Source organism: Mya arenaria, chromosome 8 (genome assembly GCF_026914265.1).
Source record: "Mya arenaria isolate MELC-2E11 chromosome 8, ASM2691426v1".
Taxonomy (NCBI): Eukaryota; Metazoa; Mollusca; class Bivalvia; order Myida; family Myidae; genus Mya; species Mya arenaria.
Window position 1 is genome coordinate 13,138,881 of NC_069129.1, and position 20,081 is coordinate 13,158,961.

At 36.9% G+C, this 20,081-nt stretch overlaps 2 protein-coding genes across 3 annotated transcripts; both read left to right on the top strand.

Moving 5' to 3' along the window:
- Window positions 1–74: 74 nt before the first annotated feature.
- On the top strand, window positions 75–5,114 carry LOC128242441 (NADH dehydrogenase [ubiquinone] iron-sulfur protein 3, mitochondrial-like). The gene is made up of 7 exons (XM_052959597.1): window positions 75–172; window positions 1,504–1,581; window positions 1,844–1,935; window positions 2,320–2,475; window positions 2,903–3,028; window positions 3,649–3,768; window positions 4,418–5,114. Exons 1-7 carry the CDS (start codon window positions 112–114, stop codon window positions 4,595–4,597), a joined length of 813 nt encoding a protein of 270 aa, XP_052815557.1. The 5' UTR covers window positions 75–111; the 3' UTR covers window positions 4,598–5,114.
- A 3,863-nt stretch (window positions 5,115–8,977) lies between these two features.
- LOC128245153 (golgin subfamily A member 6-like protein 7) lies at window positions 8,978–17,266 on the top strand. Of its 2 annotated transcripts, none has more exons than XM_052963401.1 (6): window positions 8,978–9,046; window positions 11,949–12,143; window positions 14,870–14,897; window positions 15,296–15,401; window positions 16,126–16,236; window positions 16,481–17,266. In XM_052963401.1, the coding sequence occupies exons 2-6, from the start codon at window positions 12,074–12,076 to the stop codon at window positions 16,847–16,849; spliced, it is 684 nt and encodes a 227-aa protein (XP_052819361.1). In that variant the 5' UTR covers window positions 8,978–9,046; window positions 11,949–12,073; the 3' UTR covers window positions 16,850–17,266. The 2 variants fall into 2 exon arrangements, with proteins under 2 accessions (XP_052819361.1, XP_052819362.1); XM_052963402.1 differs by having other exon boundaries at window positions 8,989–9,072.
- The last annotated feature ends 2,815 nt before the right edge of the window (window positions 17,267–20,081 follow it).

The window sequence follows — 20,081 nt, forward strand, 5'->3', positions numbered from 1 at the left end:
ATGACTATGTATATTTAAGTAAGACTATTTTATCTTGTTTGTAATTAAATTCTATAGATAATAAAAAGAAAAATTAATATTTTTAGACTCCTCCCTAAAACATCAAGGGCAATGGCTTCAAGATTTGGGAGGTTTTTGAGGCCTTTGGCTGTTAATTTAGCCAAAACAAAAGGTTTGACGATTTGAAAGTGTTCGCCAACAACTAATTTTCATTGATGCACATAAAATGTTATCTTTTCATAGCGTACATTTTAAGAATATTTTGTGTCAATATTACAGGCTTGTTTTGTGGGAGGGGTAATTTGATTGGTTAGCTCTAAATAAACTACTGAAGTATTGTGTTCTTCACAATTAAAATTGAGGTTTTTGTAAAGTTTATACGAAAATATTGAATTTTATGAACTACTCCTTTGCATGCGGATATTATAATTAGCCTTATAATAAGGCTTAATTAGCAAAGCCTGAAAGGGTCCTACACCGTAAAGTCTTAAAGATGCAGATACAGCATTAAAATAAACTGTTTATTTTTTTGGCATAATATAGTTTTACCTGCGGCATATTTTTCATATGCCAGTTTTATCAAAAAGTGACATATTATAGTTTTACGTGCGGCATACTGGTGGTTTGGGTAGTCATTCTAAAATGCCATCCAGGCTTCTTTGTTTTTACTGATGGTTAGCCTGGCCAGGCTAACCATCAGTAAAAAAAAGCCTGGACGGCATTTTAGAATGACTAGTGGTTTGGCGTGCGTGCAGCGTCAAAATATGTTTGGTTATAATATCGTGGACGATTCTGATAACCAGCTAATTGTTGCAGTCACTCGAGAGTAATTGCCCTTTAATTTCACAAATTACCTCAAATCGGTCTACTCGGATCAATAAATTAAAAAACCTTCATCTGGTCAGAATGTAAATGGGAATAATATCTTGGACAAGTTAACCAGCCATATCACTTGAGTCACTAAAGAGTTATCACCCTTTAATCATATAACTGACCGTAAATAGGTCTTCTCCAATCAATTACTTGAGAAGCCTTTTTTCCAATCATCACCAAATTTGGTCAGAATGTTTAAGGTAGAATACTTTTAGTCAGGCTTGATTACCAGCCATGTCACCTCAGTCACGACCCTTGAATTGACGAAAACTGTCTTTACAGTGCTCTAAATTTGCCTTAATGTACAACCACTCATCACCAAACTTGGTGTTTTAAAACTAGGACGGGCATTTTTCATGACAGTTGGTGCTTTTGTTTGCTTTTGAAATTGTTGTGTACATCTCTATGAAACTTAATTAAAACTTATAAATACATGGTTAAAAGCATGATATCATGGACAAGTTTGTAATAGCAAGAAATTTAACTTCAGCAATTCTTAGAAAAATGTTCTTTTCAATTACTGGTACTGAATTTAAAATATAATAAAAACAACATAAAATTACCTGTTTTACATCCGTTGCACTTCCCCAAGATTTTGAATATTTCATTTAAATTGTCTTTGTTTTCCAGTCTTGCCACAAACCAGAGTTGTGTCCCATGCATTCAGGCTGCAATCAACATCAACAGGAGCTGCAGAAGAAAAGAGCCGTATGTAGCCACAATTTTCCATGTCAACTATATAGTGACTGTGAACGTCGCCATTTGATTTGAATTTAACATACCCCAGGTTGTGAAAAGGGAAAACAGAAACAAATCCCCTTCTAAATGTCCCTGGAATAATGCCTTGCTGACTTATGCTTTTTTGATCTAGATATTTTAGTAATATGATCCATACTTCCATGGAAAATGTTATCATAAAATTCCTTTAAGGTTGACTGAACATATTATGAGTTTTGTATTCTGTGTTTAGCTACTGTGAGGTATGCTGACCCTGTTAAGACCAAGGCATTGACAGACTTTGGTCAGTATGTTGCTGACATCCTGCCAAAATATGTACAAAAGGTATGTGCTTCAGGATGTATTTTTTTCTTCTCAAATAGTGAAGTGATTTAATGTGTTCATTATATTTTGTTGAGATTCTTTAAACATAACGCAATCTGCAAGAACCAGGACATATACGAAAATGACGTGACATGAGAAATAAAAACAATTCAAATTATTATTTATTTTGGGTGACATAAACTTCGAGAATGTAAAAATACAACGAATGTCATGCTTAAAAAATCAGTCTTTTGAAAACATGTGTCTTCTCGCATACCATTATTTTGCCTGTGTTCGGTGTTTGGTCTATTGTGCCTATCTCTTTATGTATTCTTTCAAATGTTATCAATATTTAATGGGGTTGATACATTAAACTGTGCACATGTTGTTGTTATTTCCCGTCAGGTGGAGGTATGTCACGGTGATGAGCTGGATATCTTGATCCACCCTGATGGTATCATCCCAACAATTCTGTTCCTACGAGACCATCACCATGCACAGTTTCTTAATATCTCCGACATCACGGCAATAGATGTCCCCTCACGAACATACAGATTTGAGGTATTCAGTTACGGATACTAGAATTTTAATCCAATAAGCCAAAATCTTTGCTTTTCTAGTTGGCAATCAACAAGCAAAATGAGGTTAGTTATGAGGCCCAAAACCTAAATACTAGAGCCAGGCTTGTGAGCTTGCATATTGTAAGCTTAATGATAACTTGGTTATAATCTCCAAGTTCCACTGTTTTATATATCCATTATCATATTCCTTGATTAGTTTGGATACATACATATAATTGTGGATTTTAAAGTGCTTATATTCATAATTCAAAGCAAATCTGTATATTCATATTTTTATTTAGAATTGCCTTTTACTTCAGTTATGTAAGACACAGCATATTTTGGTGTGCACAGTTACTTTATCCAATAGTATAGTAAGCTGATTGTCATATAAAACTGCATATTACTCATGTTTTGTCAAATTGTAGCTGATCTACATGTTGCTGTCCCTGCGTTTTAATGCGCGCATCAAATTGAAGACGTACACTGATGAGCTCACTCCAATGGACTCCATCACGCCGGTACTGCCAGCTGCCAACTGGTATGAGAGAGAGGTTTGTACAAGCTTTTTATAAAGTTGCCAATGTATAAAATAGAGATGTAGGTACAATTATCATTATGCCATTTTGCTATAAACGCAAAAACTTGACAAAATGAGAAGAACATAGAAACAGAACCATTTTCATCTAGAACCATTTTTTCTTTAAAGGCAATTTACTTAAGGTACAATTGATTTGATTTCACCGTTTAATGGTGCCAATGTACCCCCAATTGGAGGTAATTGGCTATTTTACCATCAATATTGTAACTATATGAACCATATCCACATTTCTTTCAATAAAAGCAGAATAAAGTTAATGTCAAGGAGTGAACAAAAAAAAACCTGCCTATCACATGTTCATGCATTGCATTAGGACAGTCATAGTAAATGTGTTGAAGCAGATAAAAAATGTAAACGGTTAAAACCATATTTTGGAAAAGAGATTCATTTTTTTTCTCGTATGTGTCCCCAAAATGTTTTACTTCTTTTTATTTGGAGGTAGTGAAAATTATTTGAAAGAAAAAAAAAAGCAGAGCAAGACCTTGATTTGATACACAGTCCTCCAAATAAGTTTTACATTATCTTCTAGAATAATGAATTTGAACATGAACATAAATAACTGTTTCTGTTAAGATCTGGGATATGTACGGAGTATATTTCTCCAACCACCCTGACCTTCGCCGCCTCCTGACAGACTATGGATTTGAAGGTCACCCAATGAGAAGAGACTTCCCTCTCACAGGATATATGGAGGTACAACAGCGTAGTTATATAAAACTGAGTATGCGCTCCAGTAAAAAGTTTCAGTGTTCACTTAGCTAAGTTATTAAGTTGAAATTGGACATAAGAAAGGGCTTAGTTCACAAATGGGCGAAAATGGCCCCATCTTTGTGATGTTTAACTGTTTCTTGTTTTGAAAGAACAACCAATAGCATTTACAAGATGAAATTGTGTTGTGCTATTTGATCATTATTTTGGTTGCTATGGCAACAATTCATTCAATGGGTATGTAAAAGAAATATGTTTAGTAATGTTGTATGATAGCTCTCTTGTAGAAATAGTGAACTTTAAGCTAAACTAAGAAGTGTAAAATATGGATAAATCTGGTGCCATTTTTGCCATTCGTGAACCAAGCCCTTTAATGGAAAAGAAGTAATATTGCTCACAGAGTATATACATACTATTAAAATGTAACACTTTTATGCACTAACCCTGCAGATCTGTAAACTTTGAAATGTAACAATTTACTGTTCACATAAGGGAGCTGGTTTCACACCAGCTACATTACGATGATGAGTGGGGGGCAGTTAGATCTGACCCAGAAAACTTGAGAATAACGCACCAAGTTAGTAGATACATGTAAATTTACCTTTATAGTTAAATACTTTTTCTGTAATAACAGCTACGTTATGATGATGAGCTGGGCCGATGTGTGATGGAGCCGTTGGAGCTAGCCCAGGAAATGCGCAAGTTTGAGTACAGCTCACCGTGGGAACAGTTCCCTAAATACCGCCTCGCCGATCCCTCAAAGGAAGAAGCTGATCCCGAACAAGTTACAGGTGGAACCGAGGAGAAGAAATAGACATCTGTTGATTTTGCTTATTCATTATATGAACCATAGAACTTGACTGAAATTATTCAAAAGTGATAAATTAAAAACACTGTTTGGTTTGTTTCGTAGAAGCTTCAAAGTGGAGAGAAAATAGAAGTTAAGTGATACATGGTTTGTTCATTGAGTTCCAGAACGGCATAACACCCTTCTTATTTTGTCTGTAGAAGGTTCCTTTGGCATTTAATAGGAAAAAAATATTTGTAAAATATTTATGTGATTGTATGTCAAAAAGATCTGATTCAACTCGAAAAGGACGTTATGGGATGTCTTATTAGTTATGGAAGTATGATTTAAATAAATTAGTTACAGGAAACTTGTCTAAATCTCCATAAAACCCTGCTTAAAATGCTTAAGTATGTTGTTGAAAATGTCAGTATGTGTAAACTAAAGTCTTGAAGATTGTTGCAGATGTTTTTGTTTTTAATTGAAAGGAGGAGTGCATACTGTGGTGTTAAGTGCGGTTTATGAAATAAATTATTGATTAATAGATCTGCTTTATTAATTTGTTTGATAACGTTATCTGCTAACCAGGTCAGAAAATGGTATGATAAACTGAGTAAGCAAGCTATGAAGTTTCACATAAATGTCGAAAACTTGAAAATGGCAAGTGGAATATAAATTTATCAACTCGACTCAACTGGAAATGAATTGTTGATTAAATGGGTTTGCCACTACATATATTTGTATATATTTTCCAAAGCAACCCCTATCCGCTAAATGTTTCTGCATACTGCGTAAATCTGGTGGGCACAGATCTGATGCATGGGATGGACCCAACAGTATTTAAAAGATTTTATTCACTTGTTTATAAATACGGAACATATTTTAGATTACAATTACTTTAGGAGCCTATGTTCAATCATCACCAAATTTGATCAGAATGTGAATTGCCATATTATCTTGGACAAGTTAGATAACCAACCATATTGCTTGAATCATTTGACAGTTATTTCCCTTAAATTATAGAAATTACCTTAATAAGTTTTGTTTGATCATAAATTTTAAAGTCTTTGTCCAATCATCACCAAGTATAGTCAGAATGTGTATGGGCATTATATCTCGGGCAAGTTTAATATGCAGCCATACCGCTTTACTGTAGAGTTATTGCCCTTTAATTATATTAATTACCTAATATGATCTTGTCCGCTTAATTACTTAAGAAGCCTTTGTCCAATCATCACCAAATTTGGTCAGAATGTATATGGTCATATTATCTTTGAAAATTTGAAAAACAGCTATTTTGCTTAAGTCACGCGAGAGTTCTGATTGGCAAAATCTGTATTTACAGTGGCCGTTCTCTTAATTTGGCTTAACATACAACCACTTGTCAGCGAACTTGGTGTCCGAAAACTAGGACGGGCGTATTTTGTGACATTTGGCGCTCTTGTTTTTAGATAAAAACGAAACACATAGAAGGTTTGTCTTAAACATGTGATCTAATTTTATTTTATTTTTTTTCACCAAAACTTAGGTAAACTAGTTGGATTTTAGCGTTCTTAGACAGCGGACGCGGATAGCGTGCACACAGGGTACCGGGCTAAGGAATGTTGTCTGATCAAATTCATCGACCGTTTCTATTGACTCTTATGTATCCAGTGACAGGATGTTGGTTTTGCTGCCATGTAAACCATTGTCATTTGTTCTATTTTAATTAGTGTATGTTTCTACAGATAGCGGTTGTGGAATTACCGAAAACCTGGGAAAACCCGAAAACCCCGTAATTTTTCATAAGTATGTACTAAAGAGTTTTCGAGGTGGTTTGTACGCCCGGATTTAATACTTCATTGTGTTCGTGGGTTGAATGCCGTAGTTGGTTGGAGTAGATAGAGGATGGGGAGGGTGATTTTCATTCACATGTAGTTAAATTATTGTAGGAATTCGCAGTATTTTGCCATAAGCTAGTTGATACGAGGGTCACAAATGTATTAAAATACTAAATGAACGTGAAAATTAAGTGGCCTTTTAAAAAGAAACAATATTTGTGAGATATGAGATTTGAAAATCACAACATACAAGTATGAAAACAACCCCTTATTAAGGCCGAAAACCGAAGGCTTAATCAGAAAAGATGTAATAAGAAATTACAATGTTATGCCCAAAACCAAACTATTTCTGATCTTCTTGTAACTAGGAACATACTAAATTGTCGTTTTTTTTGCGTCAACTGCGGTGTAAACATACATCGTATAGATTCTGTCCGTAACTTCACGGCTCTCCCCGAGCACTTGAAAGAAGCATAAGGTTTACTTCTAAGAAATCTTATTGTAAGGGTCCCTGTGACATTTACCTTTGACTAGCATGGCAGAAATGTAGGGATTACTTTGGCCGGCGGCTTCGTCAGCAACGTGGTCGACGTCACACTTTCGTTTCCGATCATTAACTTTTGAATGGATTCGTATCCACACTAGCCTTACTTTAGTCTTTATTTGAAGCAAAATATTGCCTTCCGACGTAGCATTTATGACGCAATTTATCACGTGGTGTACACACACTGCCAAAGCGAACACAGAGTCTTCATCATCCCAGTCCCACCAAAAGCGGACACATGGTCTCGATCACCCCAGTCCTCACCAAAGCTGACACAGACCCTTTATCACCACACTCCTCCCAATAGCGGATACAGTGATCACCCCAGTCCTCCCCAAAGCGGACACAGAGCCTTGATCACCCCAGTCCTCCACAAAGCGGACACAGAGCCTTGATCACCCCAGTCCTCCCCAAAGCAAACACAGAGCCTTGGTCACCCCAGTCCTCCCCAAAGCGGACACAGAGCCTTGATCATCCCAGTCCTCCCCAAAGCGGACACAGAGCCTTGATAACCCCAGTCCTCACCATAGCGGACACAAAGCCTTGATCACCCCAGTCCTCCGCCTTGAGCATCCCAGTCCTCCCCAAAGCAAACACAGAGCCTTGGTCACCCCAGTCCTCCCACGAGCGGACACAGAGCCTTGATCACCCCAGTCCTCCCCAAAGCGGACACAGAGCCTTGATCACCCCAGTCCTCCACAAAGCGGACACAGAGCCTTGATCACCCCAGTCCTCCCCAAAGCAAACACAGAGCCTTGGTCACCCCAGTCCTCCCCAAAGCGGACACAGAGCCTTGCTCATCCCAGTCCTCCCCAAAGCGGACACAGAGCCTTGATCATCCCAGCCCTCCCCAAAGCGGACACAGAGCCTTGATCATCCCAGTCCTCCCCAAAGCAAACACGGAGCCTTGGTCACCCCCAGTCCTCCCCAAAGCGGACACAGAGCCTTGATCATCCCAGTCCTCCCCAAAGCGGACACAGCGGCTTGATCACCCCAGTCCTCCCCAAAGCGGACACAGAGCCTTGATCACCCCAGTCCTCCGCCTTGATCATCCCAGTCCTCCCCAAAGCAAACACAGAGCCTTTGTCACCCCAGTCCTCTCCAAAGCGGACACAGAGCCTTGACCATCCCAGTCCTCCCCAAAGCGGACACAGGGTCTTGATTATCCCAGTCCTCCCCAAAGCGGACACAGAATCTTGATCACCCCAGTCCCCCGCCTTGATCATCCCAGTCCTCCTCAATGCAAACAAGAGCCTTGGTCACCCCAGTCCCCTCCAAAGCGGACACAGAGCCTTGATCATCCTAGTCCTCCCCAAAGCGGACACAGTGCCTTGATTATCCCAGTCCTCCCCAAAGCGAACACAGAGCCTTGATCACCCCAGTCCTCTCCAAAGCGGACACAGAGCCTTGATCATCACAATCCTCCCCAAAGCTGACACAGTGCCTTGATTATTCCTGTCCTCCCCAAAGCGGACACAGAGCCTTGATCACCCCAGTCCTCCCCAAAGCGGACACAGAGCCTTGATCATCCCAGTCCTCCCCAAAGCGGACACAGTGCCTTGATTATCCCAGTCCTCCCCAAAGCGGACACAGAGCCTTGATCACCCCAGTCCTCCCCAAAGCGGACACAGAGCCTTGATCACCCCAGTCCTCCCCAAATCGGACACGGAGCCTTGATCATCTCAGTTCTCCTGAAAGCGGACACAGAATCTTGATTCGAAAAAAACAATATATACATTTATTATGCATATCACTGTGGTCGACGGTCCGCATATCGCAGAATATGTTGAAAATGTAACATCGATTCTATTGTGGTTCTTATGCGCTGTGTTTTGCTTTTTAAAAATGACACGCTATTAAATCAAATTAAGGATTTTATCAAAATTTGAAATCTTGCAGCCAAACGTTTGGTTGATGTATAAAGCAAAACTTATTTGATATGTGATTCATCTTTGCGCTTAATCGCGCATTTATTAATAATCAGACGTAAAATCAATCACAATCACTCATGACATCCATTTTAACTTTCAACAAACCACTTATATTAAGTTTTAATTATTTTGTGATTGGATTTTCAATGCGATGTACTAAATGAATTTTAACGTTTAAAAGGTAAAATTACTAAATAGTATTTAAAGGTAAGCTCCAATTTCGCACTGTAATTTTAGTTTCCGAATGCCGGAAAACGCAGGGAACTAATGCCAAATCTACATTTGGTTTGCTACCAATGTGTGACTTGTGTCTGGCATAATGTGTTGCAGGTTTCAAGTTAATAGCTTGAATATATTCGTTAAGTTATATGAGAGGTTGCGACACACTCCTTTTACGGGTACATATACATGGGCTACTATTTATAGACTACGTCATCTAGGTACGTGTATATATGGGCTACTATTTGTAGACTACGTCATCCAGGTACTTGTATGTATTGGCTACTGTTTGTAGACTACGTCATCGTGGTACGTGTATATATGGGAAACTAATTGTAGACTTCGTCATCATGGTATGTGTATATAAGGGCTACTTTTTGTAGACTACGTCATCCAGGTACGTGTATGTATTGGCTACTGTTTGTAGACTACGTCATCGTGGTACGTGTATATATGGGCTACTGTTTGTAGACTACGTCATCATGGTACGTGTATATAAGTGCTACTTTTTGTAGACTACGTCATCATGGTATGTGTATATATGGGCTACTGTTTGTAGACTACGTCATTATGGTACGTGTATATAAGGGCTACTTTTTGTAGACTACGTCATCATGGTACGTGTATATATGGGCTACTAATTGTAGATTACGTCATCCAGGTACGTGTATATATGGGCTACTTTTTGTACACTACGTCATCCACGAACGATTAATGTGTAAGTTACTTATTGTAGACTACGTCATCCAGGTACGTGTATGTATTGGCTACTGTTTGTAGACTACGTCATCGTGGTACGTGTATATATGGGCTACTAATTGTAGATGACGTCATCATGGTACGTGTATATATGGACTACTAATTGTAGACTACGTCATCATGGTACGTGTATATATGGGCTACTGTTTGTAGACTAGGTCATCGTGGTACGTGTATATAAGGGCTAGTTTTTGTAGACTACGTCATCCAGGTACTTGTATGTATGGGCTACTATTAGTACACTACGTCATTGAGGTTCGTGTATGTGCTGGCGACTGTTTGTACAGTACGTCGTCCAGGTACATATACGTGCGAGCTACTGTTTGTACACTACGTCATCCAGGAACGTGTTATGTGTAAGCTACTGTTTGTACACTACGTCAACCAGATACGTGTTTGTGTTGGCTACTGTTTGTACATTACGCCATCCATGTTCGTGTATGTGTGAGCTACTGATTGTACACTACGCCCACCAGATACGTGTATGTGTGAGCTACTGTTTGTAAACTACGTCATCCCGATACGTGTTTGTGTAAGCTACTGTTTGTAGAGTACGTCAACCAGATACGTGCATGTGTGAGCTTCTGTTTGTAGACTACGTCATCCTGAAACGTGTATGTGTGAGCTTCTGTCTGTAGACTACGTCAACCAGCTACGTATATGTGTGAGCTTCTGTTTGTAGACCAAGTCAACCAGATACGTGTATGTGTTTGCTACTATTTGTACACTACGTCATCGAGGTACATATTTGTGTGAGCTACTGTTTGTAGACTACGGCAACCAGATACGTGTATGTGTTGGCTACTGTTTGTACACTACGCCAACCAGATATGTGTTTGTGGGGGCTACTGTTTGTACACTACGTCATCAAGGTACGTGTATGTGAGAGCTACTGTTTTAGACTACGTCATCGAGGTACGTGTATGTGTGAGCTACTGTTTGTACACAACGTCATCCAGGTACGTGCATGTATGGGCTACTGTTTGTACACTACATCCAGGTACTTCCATGTGTGGGCTACTGTTTGTAGACTACGTCATCCAGGCATTTTCATTGTATAACTTTGAATTGACACACACGATAGTACGAGGAATTTGTGTGTGCTTCAGTAAACTTACAAGTACAAGGGTTGAGAGAAAGTATGAGAACGGAGTTTCTTAACATAACTATCGTCTGCTGTTTATATTATTTTAACGTGTAGTTTGTATTACTTATTGACACTTGGTTGCCAGTGCAGTTTACAATGACGTGCATAATTAAGATTCCCAAAAGTAGTCATAAAGTTTAACTGGGTAATTGGCCTTTGCACGACTTGTTCAAAACAACAATGGGTCATAACTATAAGCCAGAGATACATAATTATGTGCGTATTTTGTCCCAAGTTTAATTGGACTTTGATGTATTGCTGTGGTTGAAATGTGTGCCTATCTTTTCTAACCATTAAGTGACATATCTCGGCAAGTAGTAAAGTATATCTTATTTGCATTGATACACATGTGTGCAATGCACGTGAATATGTTATGTGGTAGTGGCAAAGGTTAGAATATTTGCCCGACGAAGTCACCGTCGACGACAGGAAAACATAATGTCAATGCTTCGATACTTTTTAAAGGGTCTCGCTTATGTTTTTGTGAAATGCACTTTTTGTAGGACGAAATAAAGAGTAGGGAATCATAAGGATTATTAAAACTAAGATACTCGGACGGCTGGAACCCTTTAACAAATGTTGATTTATGCTCAAACGTTGTCTTTGAAGACCATGATATGAATAGCCTTAGTAAATCAAAAAGAAAGACTTAAAGTTTAAGTTATCCCTATATTTGTTTATGAGTCCTTGTGGGCGTTGTGGGCATGTGATAGTTTTCTATTTTTCCTTGACTGTACTGGCGTTGGTTCGCTTCCCACTTAAACCAGAATATTTGTTTATAAAGTGCTTCTTTCTGCAATTCCGGTCTCAATATATGTGTTTTCAGATGCATTACCGTGAAAAAAGTGCCAAAACATGAGCGAGTCCCTTTAAACAAGAGCTCTAGTGAGCGTATGTCTAAATATAGCAACATACTGGACCTGGAATACGTCTGCATGATTTTTTCTCTACTTTACAGGCCTCTTCACAATCCAAGTGACATACAAACAAGTTTTTGCTAGGCCTTGAACCTAGTGCCTCGAAACAAGCTTTCACCGTCAAGTTTTCATTAGTGGGCTTGTTTTGTATATTAAGACAGCCACAATGTCTAAGCCTGTCCCACGTGACAAGAAATCCGCAAGAAAGGCCAGCATGTCGTGCAGTGTTCTAAACGGTAGGAAGTGCCTTTTTTTCACTGTATTTTGTTGGATACAATTGAACTACTAAACTCGCTGTTTTTCGATTGATAGTTTTAAAAATTTAATGTCTTGCAGTATTAAGGGTACCATTGGACATGTCCCTGTAGTTTCCATTGTATTAAAAGGAGACAAAGTGATATTTAGAACGGTTTTCATTTCAAATCAATAATTATGTTTGCCTTTTTGTAACCCATTCTCGTTCATAAGAGTGGTGATGCTATGCGTAGATTAAGTGTTAGATTTATCATTATCAAACCTCTGATGCATGAGAATGTTTATAACCTGGAAATAAATTAAATCGATGTCACTATTATGCTTTTCACATGACGAGCTTTAACATACATCGGAGATGTTTTCATTCGAGAGTGTTTTACAACAAAATTTCACAAATAAAACTAACAGACAGAAAAGAAACTGTTGAACATAAAATTACTTTTGTGGTTTCTTTAAACTAAAAAAAACATGTTGTCCTAACGTTGTCCTGGTAATTTTGATAGACGCAGTATACATGTAGTGTATTACTTTCTTTGATCAATGCACGTTGCGCAAGTTACTGTAACATTTATGCAACCAGGATGGTTTAAGGAATGAATTGCGGGGTTGATGTCATTATCGGGGTATGATCGCAATTGGGTTGGTCAATGTGTGTGGAGTCCGAAGGACTCCACGTGTACTTTGACCAACCCAATTGCGTTCATATCCCCGATAATGACATCAACCCCGCAATTCATTCCTTATATTTACACCAATAGTTCATTATTTCATTCATTTCATTTTAGAAAACCTTTAAGTAATACGTTCTTACCCATTCTGTAAAAAGAACGACCCGACTATAACCGGTAACATTTTTTTCAAATGACGTCACAATAACGCGGGAAAAGATCAACCACTTGAAATCACTTTAAAACGTAAAATTGAAACACTTCTGGTACCATTATATTTAAAATATAATTAACTAACACTTTTAACAATGTTGATCTATATTTTACGGGACCTGCTGACACAGTACAAACAATAACAAGATCAATAATTTTCATGTATAATGTTATGCGATGAATTGCGATCCGAACATATCCGAAGATGTTGCGTTCATCGATTGATGAACGCAATTGCCGAAAGGCAGTTCATATAAGGAATGGAAGTTGAGGTGTAAATATTTAAATTTATTTCATTTAACGTTTTGCATATGTCAACATGGCCAATTTAAAGTCCATGATTTAGAACATTTGTTTCGAAATATATACATTTGTTTCCTCCAAATCAAACAGTTATTTTTATCAAAATCATTACAAAAATAAAATAAACTTACGTTATATAATACTGGATAGTTGACTTATTCCGGACTCAATTTTAAGATTTCTTTTAGAATTACCATACAAGTTAATACAAGCATTTTCAAATTAAATATTTCTCATGTTGTTCAGTGATAAATGACCAATATAATGCGTCAATGTCATAGGCTAATTATATCCTTTTTCTTTAAATTGATTTAGGTTTCCTTTTATTTGAAATATTTAATGAAAAAAACAGTTTGGTTATGGATTTTTTGCCTATTTAGAATGTTTATAGTGTAGATAATATGAATGAGGGATTAGTATAAATTCACATGTTGTCAATGTAATTACACTTGTGGTAAATCATCAGCATGATCCCATTTTTCGCTTTTTAACGCTTAATGCTGTAACAACGTTGTGACAACGTAGCAGCAACTTAATGCCGAAACGTTATCACAACGTTACGATTGTTCAGGTTATCTCGACGTCGAGTCTAAGTTACTTTGACAACCAATACACAACTTTGTTACAACGGCATAGTTTTTGAATGGTTATGGTAACGTTGCATGAAGGTTGTGTTAAGGAATGAATTGCGGGGTTGATGTCATTATCGTGGTATGAACGCAATTGGGCTGGTCTAAGTGTGTGGAGTCCGAAGGACTCCACGCGTACTTTGACCAGCCCAATTACGTTCATATCCCCGATAATGACATCAACCCCGCAATTCATTCCTTATATTTACACCAATAGTTCATTATTTTATTCAAGAAACGTTAAAAAAATTACTTCATTTCATGTCAGATTACCTTTCAGTATTCCTTTCTTACCCATTCTGTAAATAGGACGACTCGACTGTTACCGGAAACATTTTTTTTAAAATGACGTCACAATAACGCGGGAAAAGATCAACAACTTGAAATCGCCATTTAACATAAAACTGAAACACTTTTGGCAACAAAACGTTTAAAATTTAATAACTTAGCACTTTTTTAGCAAACTTTACTAAATAAAAAAAAATAAAAACTTTTAAAAGTCTTGAAAAAAAAATGAAAATTATATCAACACAAAATATGACTCTTCATTTAAAACGTTAAGTAGTTCCTTCAACACTTTCTTTTCTTTTATTTCCTAACTTGACTCCAATGGCAAGTGTTGCTCCTATAAATGTGGCAAATGATTTTAATATGTTTCCTGTTAAAATATGTTAGTTAACATTAGACACGATACAAAACATGCAAATACAACCTTGGAAAAAAATTGTTTTGCATTCCCCAATGGGTTCTGTTTTTTGAAAGATCATTTGTAATAAAAAGAATTACATATATGTTATCAATACAAATACAACATACTGTACTAATCATCGCTCTTGTCACACAAGGACACGTCTTAATGTGGTAAACAAAGGTTCCTATTTTTTTTTCTTTTAGGCTCAGATGAGGCAGATCGACACATGGGGTATGTTTGTCATATTTTTTTGTTGTTGTTGATGTTCGTCAAATATTTTTTTCCAGGTATTATCAAAGCATTAATATTGACCACAACGCACGCCCCTTGACTTAGGTATCTACTCGTGTAGTCAAAGCTTCCTAGATTCCACAATTTTGTATGTTAATAACTTAAAAGGGAAATAACCTTGAAAACCAATACAAACAGCTAATGGCACAGTAAATGTCTTGAAGGTTGTCGGAAAGTCCGGAACTGCAGATATTTGGATAGGTTATTTGGATTTGTTGATAACTATCATAGTGAAATGCCCTATGATACAGTCCTGTCTATTTTAACATCTATTTATTTTCACATAATACACATAACCGCCATTGTTTGGTTTTTCAATAAGCATACGAGTATTTCAGGTTAATGGAAGAGCTAGTGAATCAAGCTATTAAACAGTTACGTCCAGAGTTTCAGAAGTTGGCGATGGAAGCAGCTGAAAGCGTTCTAGACGCTAACTTGATCCGGGTATGATACAACTATGAAAAAAATTATGTGCTTATTCTTGTTTGAACAACAATTCAAAGCATGTTCTTTCAAATATGTAAATCACCATTCAGTTAAGTAATTAGTATGTACAAGTATGTACGTCAGTACAAGTACAAAAGTGGGCTTGGGACGCCAAAACTAGAAAACACACTTGACAACTTCATTTGCATTCATCTTTGCGAGGATGAGCATACATGTATATCATTTGTTATATAGTATGGTGTGTCAGAAGTTGAGCATTTGTCAGACACGAATAAATACTTATAAATATGAAAATATAATTAGAATTCGTTTCGTTGAAAATTCGTTTGTATCCAAAGTTAAAAAAATAGTTACTTATTTTTACTTACTAAATGATTTTCAAAAGCTTTCTTAAAATAAAAGTATACAATTCAACGTGTCGTAATACATTTTTGTTTGGAGAGCGTCAATAAGTTTGGAACCCAATATTTTGGAACTAATTTCTTTTAAACCTTGAAATTATTTTCTTCTTAAATTATATAATACGTTTTTCTTCTTCAAATCTAGTGATTTGATACTTCAAATCCTCGTTAGTATTATAGTGAGTCCTTATATATATATATATATATATATATAACTTTTGAGTTGTACTTCACTGACTGCAGTCACAATTACATTTATGTAGAGTATTTGGTAGACAACATGCAATTGCTGCTGAGATACAAATATTTCATTTACACAGGTCAAGCAATTGGAAGAAGAGGTTGCGGTCAAAGAAAGCCAACTGACGCTTCTTGAAAACGAAAAGAAACGTCTTCAAAAAGAATTGGAAGAAACGAAATTATCCAAACACGTAAACTGTTTTCTTTTACTAAGGTTTTTATCACTACAACAACTACAACAACAACAATAACATCAAGCCTAGATTAAGCCCAGTACTTAATAATCAACAATTTCCTCTGCTAAAAATACAGGGCGTACTCTAATAATGAATAATAATACCTGTTAAATTTAAACAATAGTTGTTTTCTTCGTGCATGGGATAGTTTGATTAGATCTTTTGAAACTGTTAAGATTGTGATTCTGAATATTTTCAGGAAGTACAGGCTAAGATTAAAGGTGTAGAAGATCAAATACACGCACTAGAAGGTCAAATTGGTGGACTGAGGTCACAACTGAAACAGACAGAAGAAGCGCTTCGTAGAGAAAGAGCAAAAGCCGCGGATGCGGAGTGCAAGAAACATGAAGACAGTGAGAGACTTAGAAAAGAGAGTGAACAGATAAAGAAAAAAATGAATGAAATGAAGGCTCATATTGGCAGGAAAATTGCTGTGAAAAATGTGAATGAAAGACTAGCAAAAGATCGGGAGAAACAGTTAATGGAGGAAAACGAAGAGTTGAAACGAGAACTTGAGAAGTTGAAGAAGGAAAAGACAACTGGTCGAAGACTGAGCAATGCGAAATGAAGCTTCTGATTTGTTTCTGAAATTTAAAGGATCGAGACCAGATATTGTGTTTTAAAGTTTTCAAAATCATGTGTATTTAATGCCGTGTATTGCTTAATAATATACTACTAGTCCAAGGCTGAACTATTTGTTGATACTTAGGCGATATGATAAAGCAATTAACCACTTCATACCTATATGTACAAGCATATGGCAGTTCCTAGCAAGAACATCCAGAGTATCGGTGAACCAATCACTTAAAGCATATGTTCGGTTAATGATCATATATTAATGGCTTCAAATGTACATTGTATTTACAATATATGCAAGGTGTTGCTGAAAGACAATGACGAGGCATTTAAACAACAACAACAACAACAATAACAACAACATGATTTCGTCAGCTCCGACGAGACTTGATATTCACAGGGTTCTTGACCTTTGCTTAACCAATTACTACATTTATACAGTATGCTCTGTTGTACGAAATATATATATATGTCCGGAACTCTTGACCTTGGTTTATAGAAAATCCACATGTTATACTTTCTTTGTTTTAGACAAAGCAGTGAGCTGTGTATGTTCTTGTATGTGGAGTAAAAGGTAGCAGTTTATGAATAGTAAAATTATTTACCGGAGATACCGGTGAATTAATTTCAATTTAAAACCGCCTCTACTCAACTTTGTATACATATATATTCATTGGGCAGATAAAACAGTCTATTTCAAGTTTATATATTATCTGCGAGTATATTGTTTCCATATATTACATATCAACGTTTATTGTCCAAGGATTTTGGCTTAAATGTCTGGAAATCAGTGATACAAGACTGCTGGCAACATATCAGAACTCAATTAATCATATTTACGTTCGAAATTTGATGTTTCTTGATAGAAGCGTTACTAATGCTTTAAGTAAAATTAGGCAGTTCACAAAACAATTGAGATATCTTCTATTTTGAATTATCTAATATGACTGAATTAAATGTATTGATGCCCAAACAAGCCGATTCTGAGACAAAGAAAAAAGGGTTAACACTGACAATCTGTTAAAGTGCAGCTTTCAGGCATAATTTGCGACAATGTCCTAAATGGTTAAAGTTGAAATAAGTAATTTGCCAAACCTCTATTTGTGTGTAAGTATATTTAAACAGGAATGTCACACGATTTCAACCAAGCCGTTTACGTTTAAAATGAAACAGATGCAATACTTCAACTTAAATGATATGCTGAGTGTTTCATAACATTTATCATTACTAACCAAAGAGATTAATCAGAAAATACTCTTTCAACGTGTTAATGACATATTAACATGATGTTACAGGACTCTTGAAATATAACAAATGAACATGCAGGTGTATATTTGCTACGTATGGTTTGATATTACTGCCGTAAGATAACCTGTTAGGTTTCGCAAATGGTTTCGTGTTAACCACTTAATTTCCTCGATAATTATCTAGCTAGTTAATATTCGCAATATATTTTTACTAAGATAAATATCATAAGACTAAAGACGAACTTAAATGTGCCCAGAACTGCCACCTTTTACCCTTCTAGCTACACAACACTAAAATGTTAATAAGATATGGTTTGCGAATTCCACTTAATTAGTAACATAATAACTGGTTAACTTGATAAGATTCGTGTTACCACTTATCTATAAATGCATTTTTTGGCTTTAAGCAGTTACTGGTCGAGCGTTTGAACATAGCTCCATAATGATTCAATCAGGTCGAAGGTAAACAACTGGATAAACATTTTGGTTCTTCAGAATTTGCAGAAACTGCAAGAGCAAAGTTTTAACAAGCTAGTCAAAATGAGAGTGAGTGTTCAGATGATTGAGCAGACCAAGTTCTTTCTGCACCTATGTCAGCATATAAGTGTTTATCATATTATTTGACGGTGTGATGCTATAAGACGGTTCTGTCAAGGTTGTGAAGACCCAGAAGCAGGTCAATACGCATGTTAACGACATCCTTGAACCATGGAGAATGCCTTGAATATAATTAAGGAGTTTCCTTATACAACACAGGCCATGGCAAGTAGTCGTTGGAAAAGAACTGGAGCAAGTGGAAGTCATTGCAGTGGACAAGTCAGAAAGATGATTGAAGGTCTAACCTAACATCTAGATGCAATGGCTTCTTCAAACACAAAAAAGTACGGGCTTCAATATTTTGTTGATTTTTGGAATCATTCCAAAAGAAATTGTCTGAAACGCAAGGAGTTTGACGACGATGGGCCGGGGTCAACAGGCCGGTCCCTTGGCATAAGAAGGGCATTGACCTTAACGATTCAGTGCAAAAGGAGGAGGAGAATGTGGACGAAGGTTCAAGCAGAGATGAGGATCCAGGGAGATTAAAGTCTGAAAGTCTGAATGAATCGTAGATCAGTGTAACATCAGTATTTAGAATTTCAAGAGAAACCATTGCGTAAAAGAGAGGTCATAACCCCTAATACTGTTGTAACAGTACCTGCTGAGGAACTAAACACGTTTAGTACAGCAGGATGTAGATGACACTGTTTTTTACAATGAAAATGTTTATAAAGTTGGTCTGAAAGACTACCAAGAGAAAGGTAAATATATATGTATAGGTGAAAATAGAGTTTCTTTTACCTCTTAAGAAGTCACTGGCTACAAAAACGATGAAAATATTATACCAGAGTATTTAGGACACTTGTGCGAGAGTTCTAGTGACAATCTAGTTTAAAGTCAACAAGGCATGTTGAATGTTTGGGGTGATTTCTCAATTATGTTGGAAGAAGTAGCCTTGAAGGTAGCTGAAGACGGAAATGTGATGGTTAAAGCAGAAGTTTATGGCAACGACAGAACGAATGGTCAAATTCAGTTACAGACGCGAAGGCTAATTGTTCATGTTGAAAATTTGGCTGTAACAGCCAGTGAACGTCTGATCAAAGGCACCACTAAGTTAAAACCGGCTTGACACTCGGGAAGGCACTCAGTGGTTAATGTTATCAGAAAACTACTGATCAAAGATAACAGGAAGATAAAACAAACCGGCTTGTAAATCAGAAAGGCACTCAGGTTGAAGGGTATCAGGGAACTACCGATGTTATTCGGGGTTGCATTTTCAAAGAGCCATTCCGGAAGGTAATAGCGGTGTGCACAATCCATTTGCGTGTCAGGGTAAATGAATTGTTTTCACTGGAATTTAGTACTTCGGGGTCTTGGTTCAACGACGTATCTGACAGCAAGCAAGGATTTGGCGTTATCATTGATGGAAATGATATGATG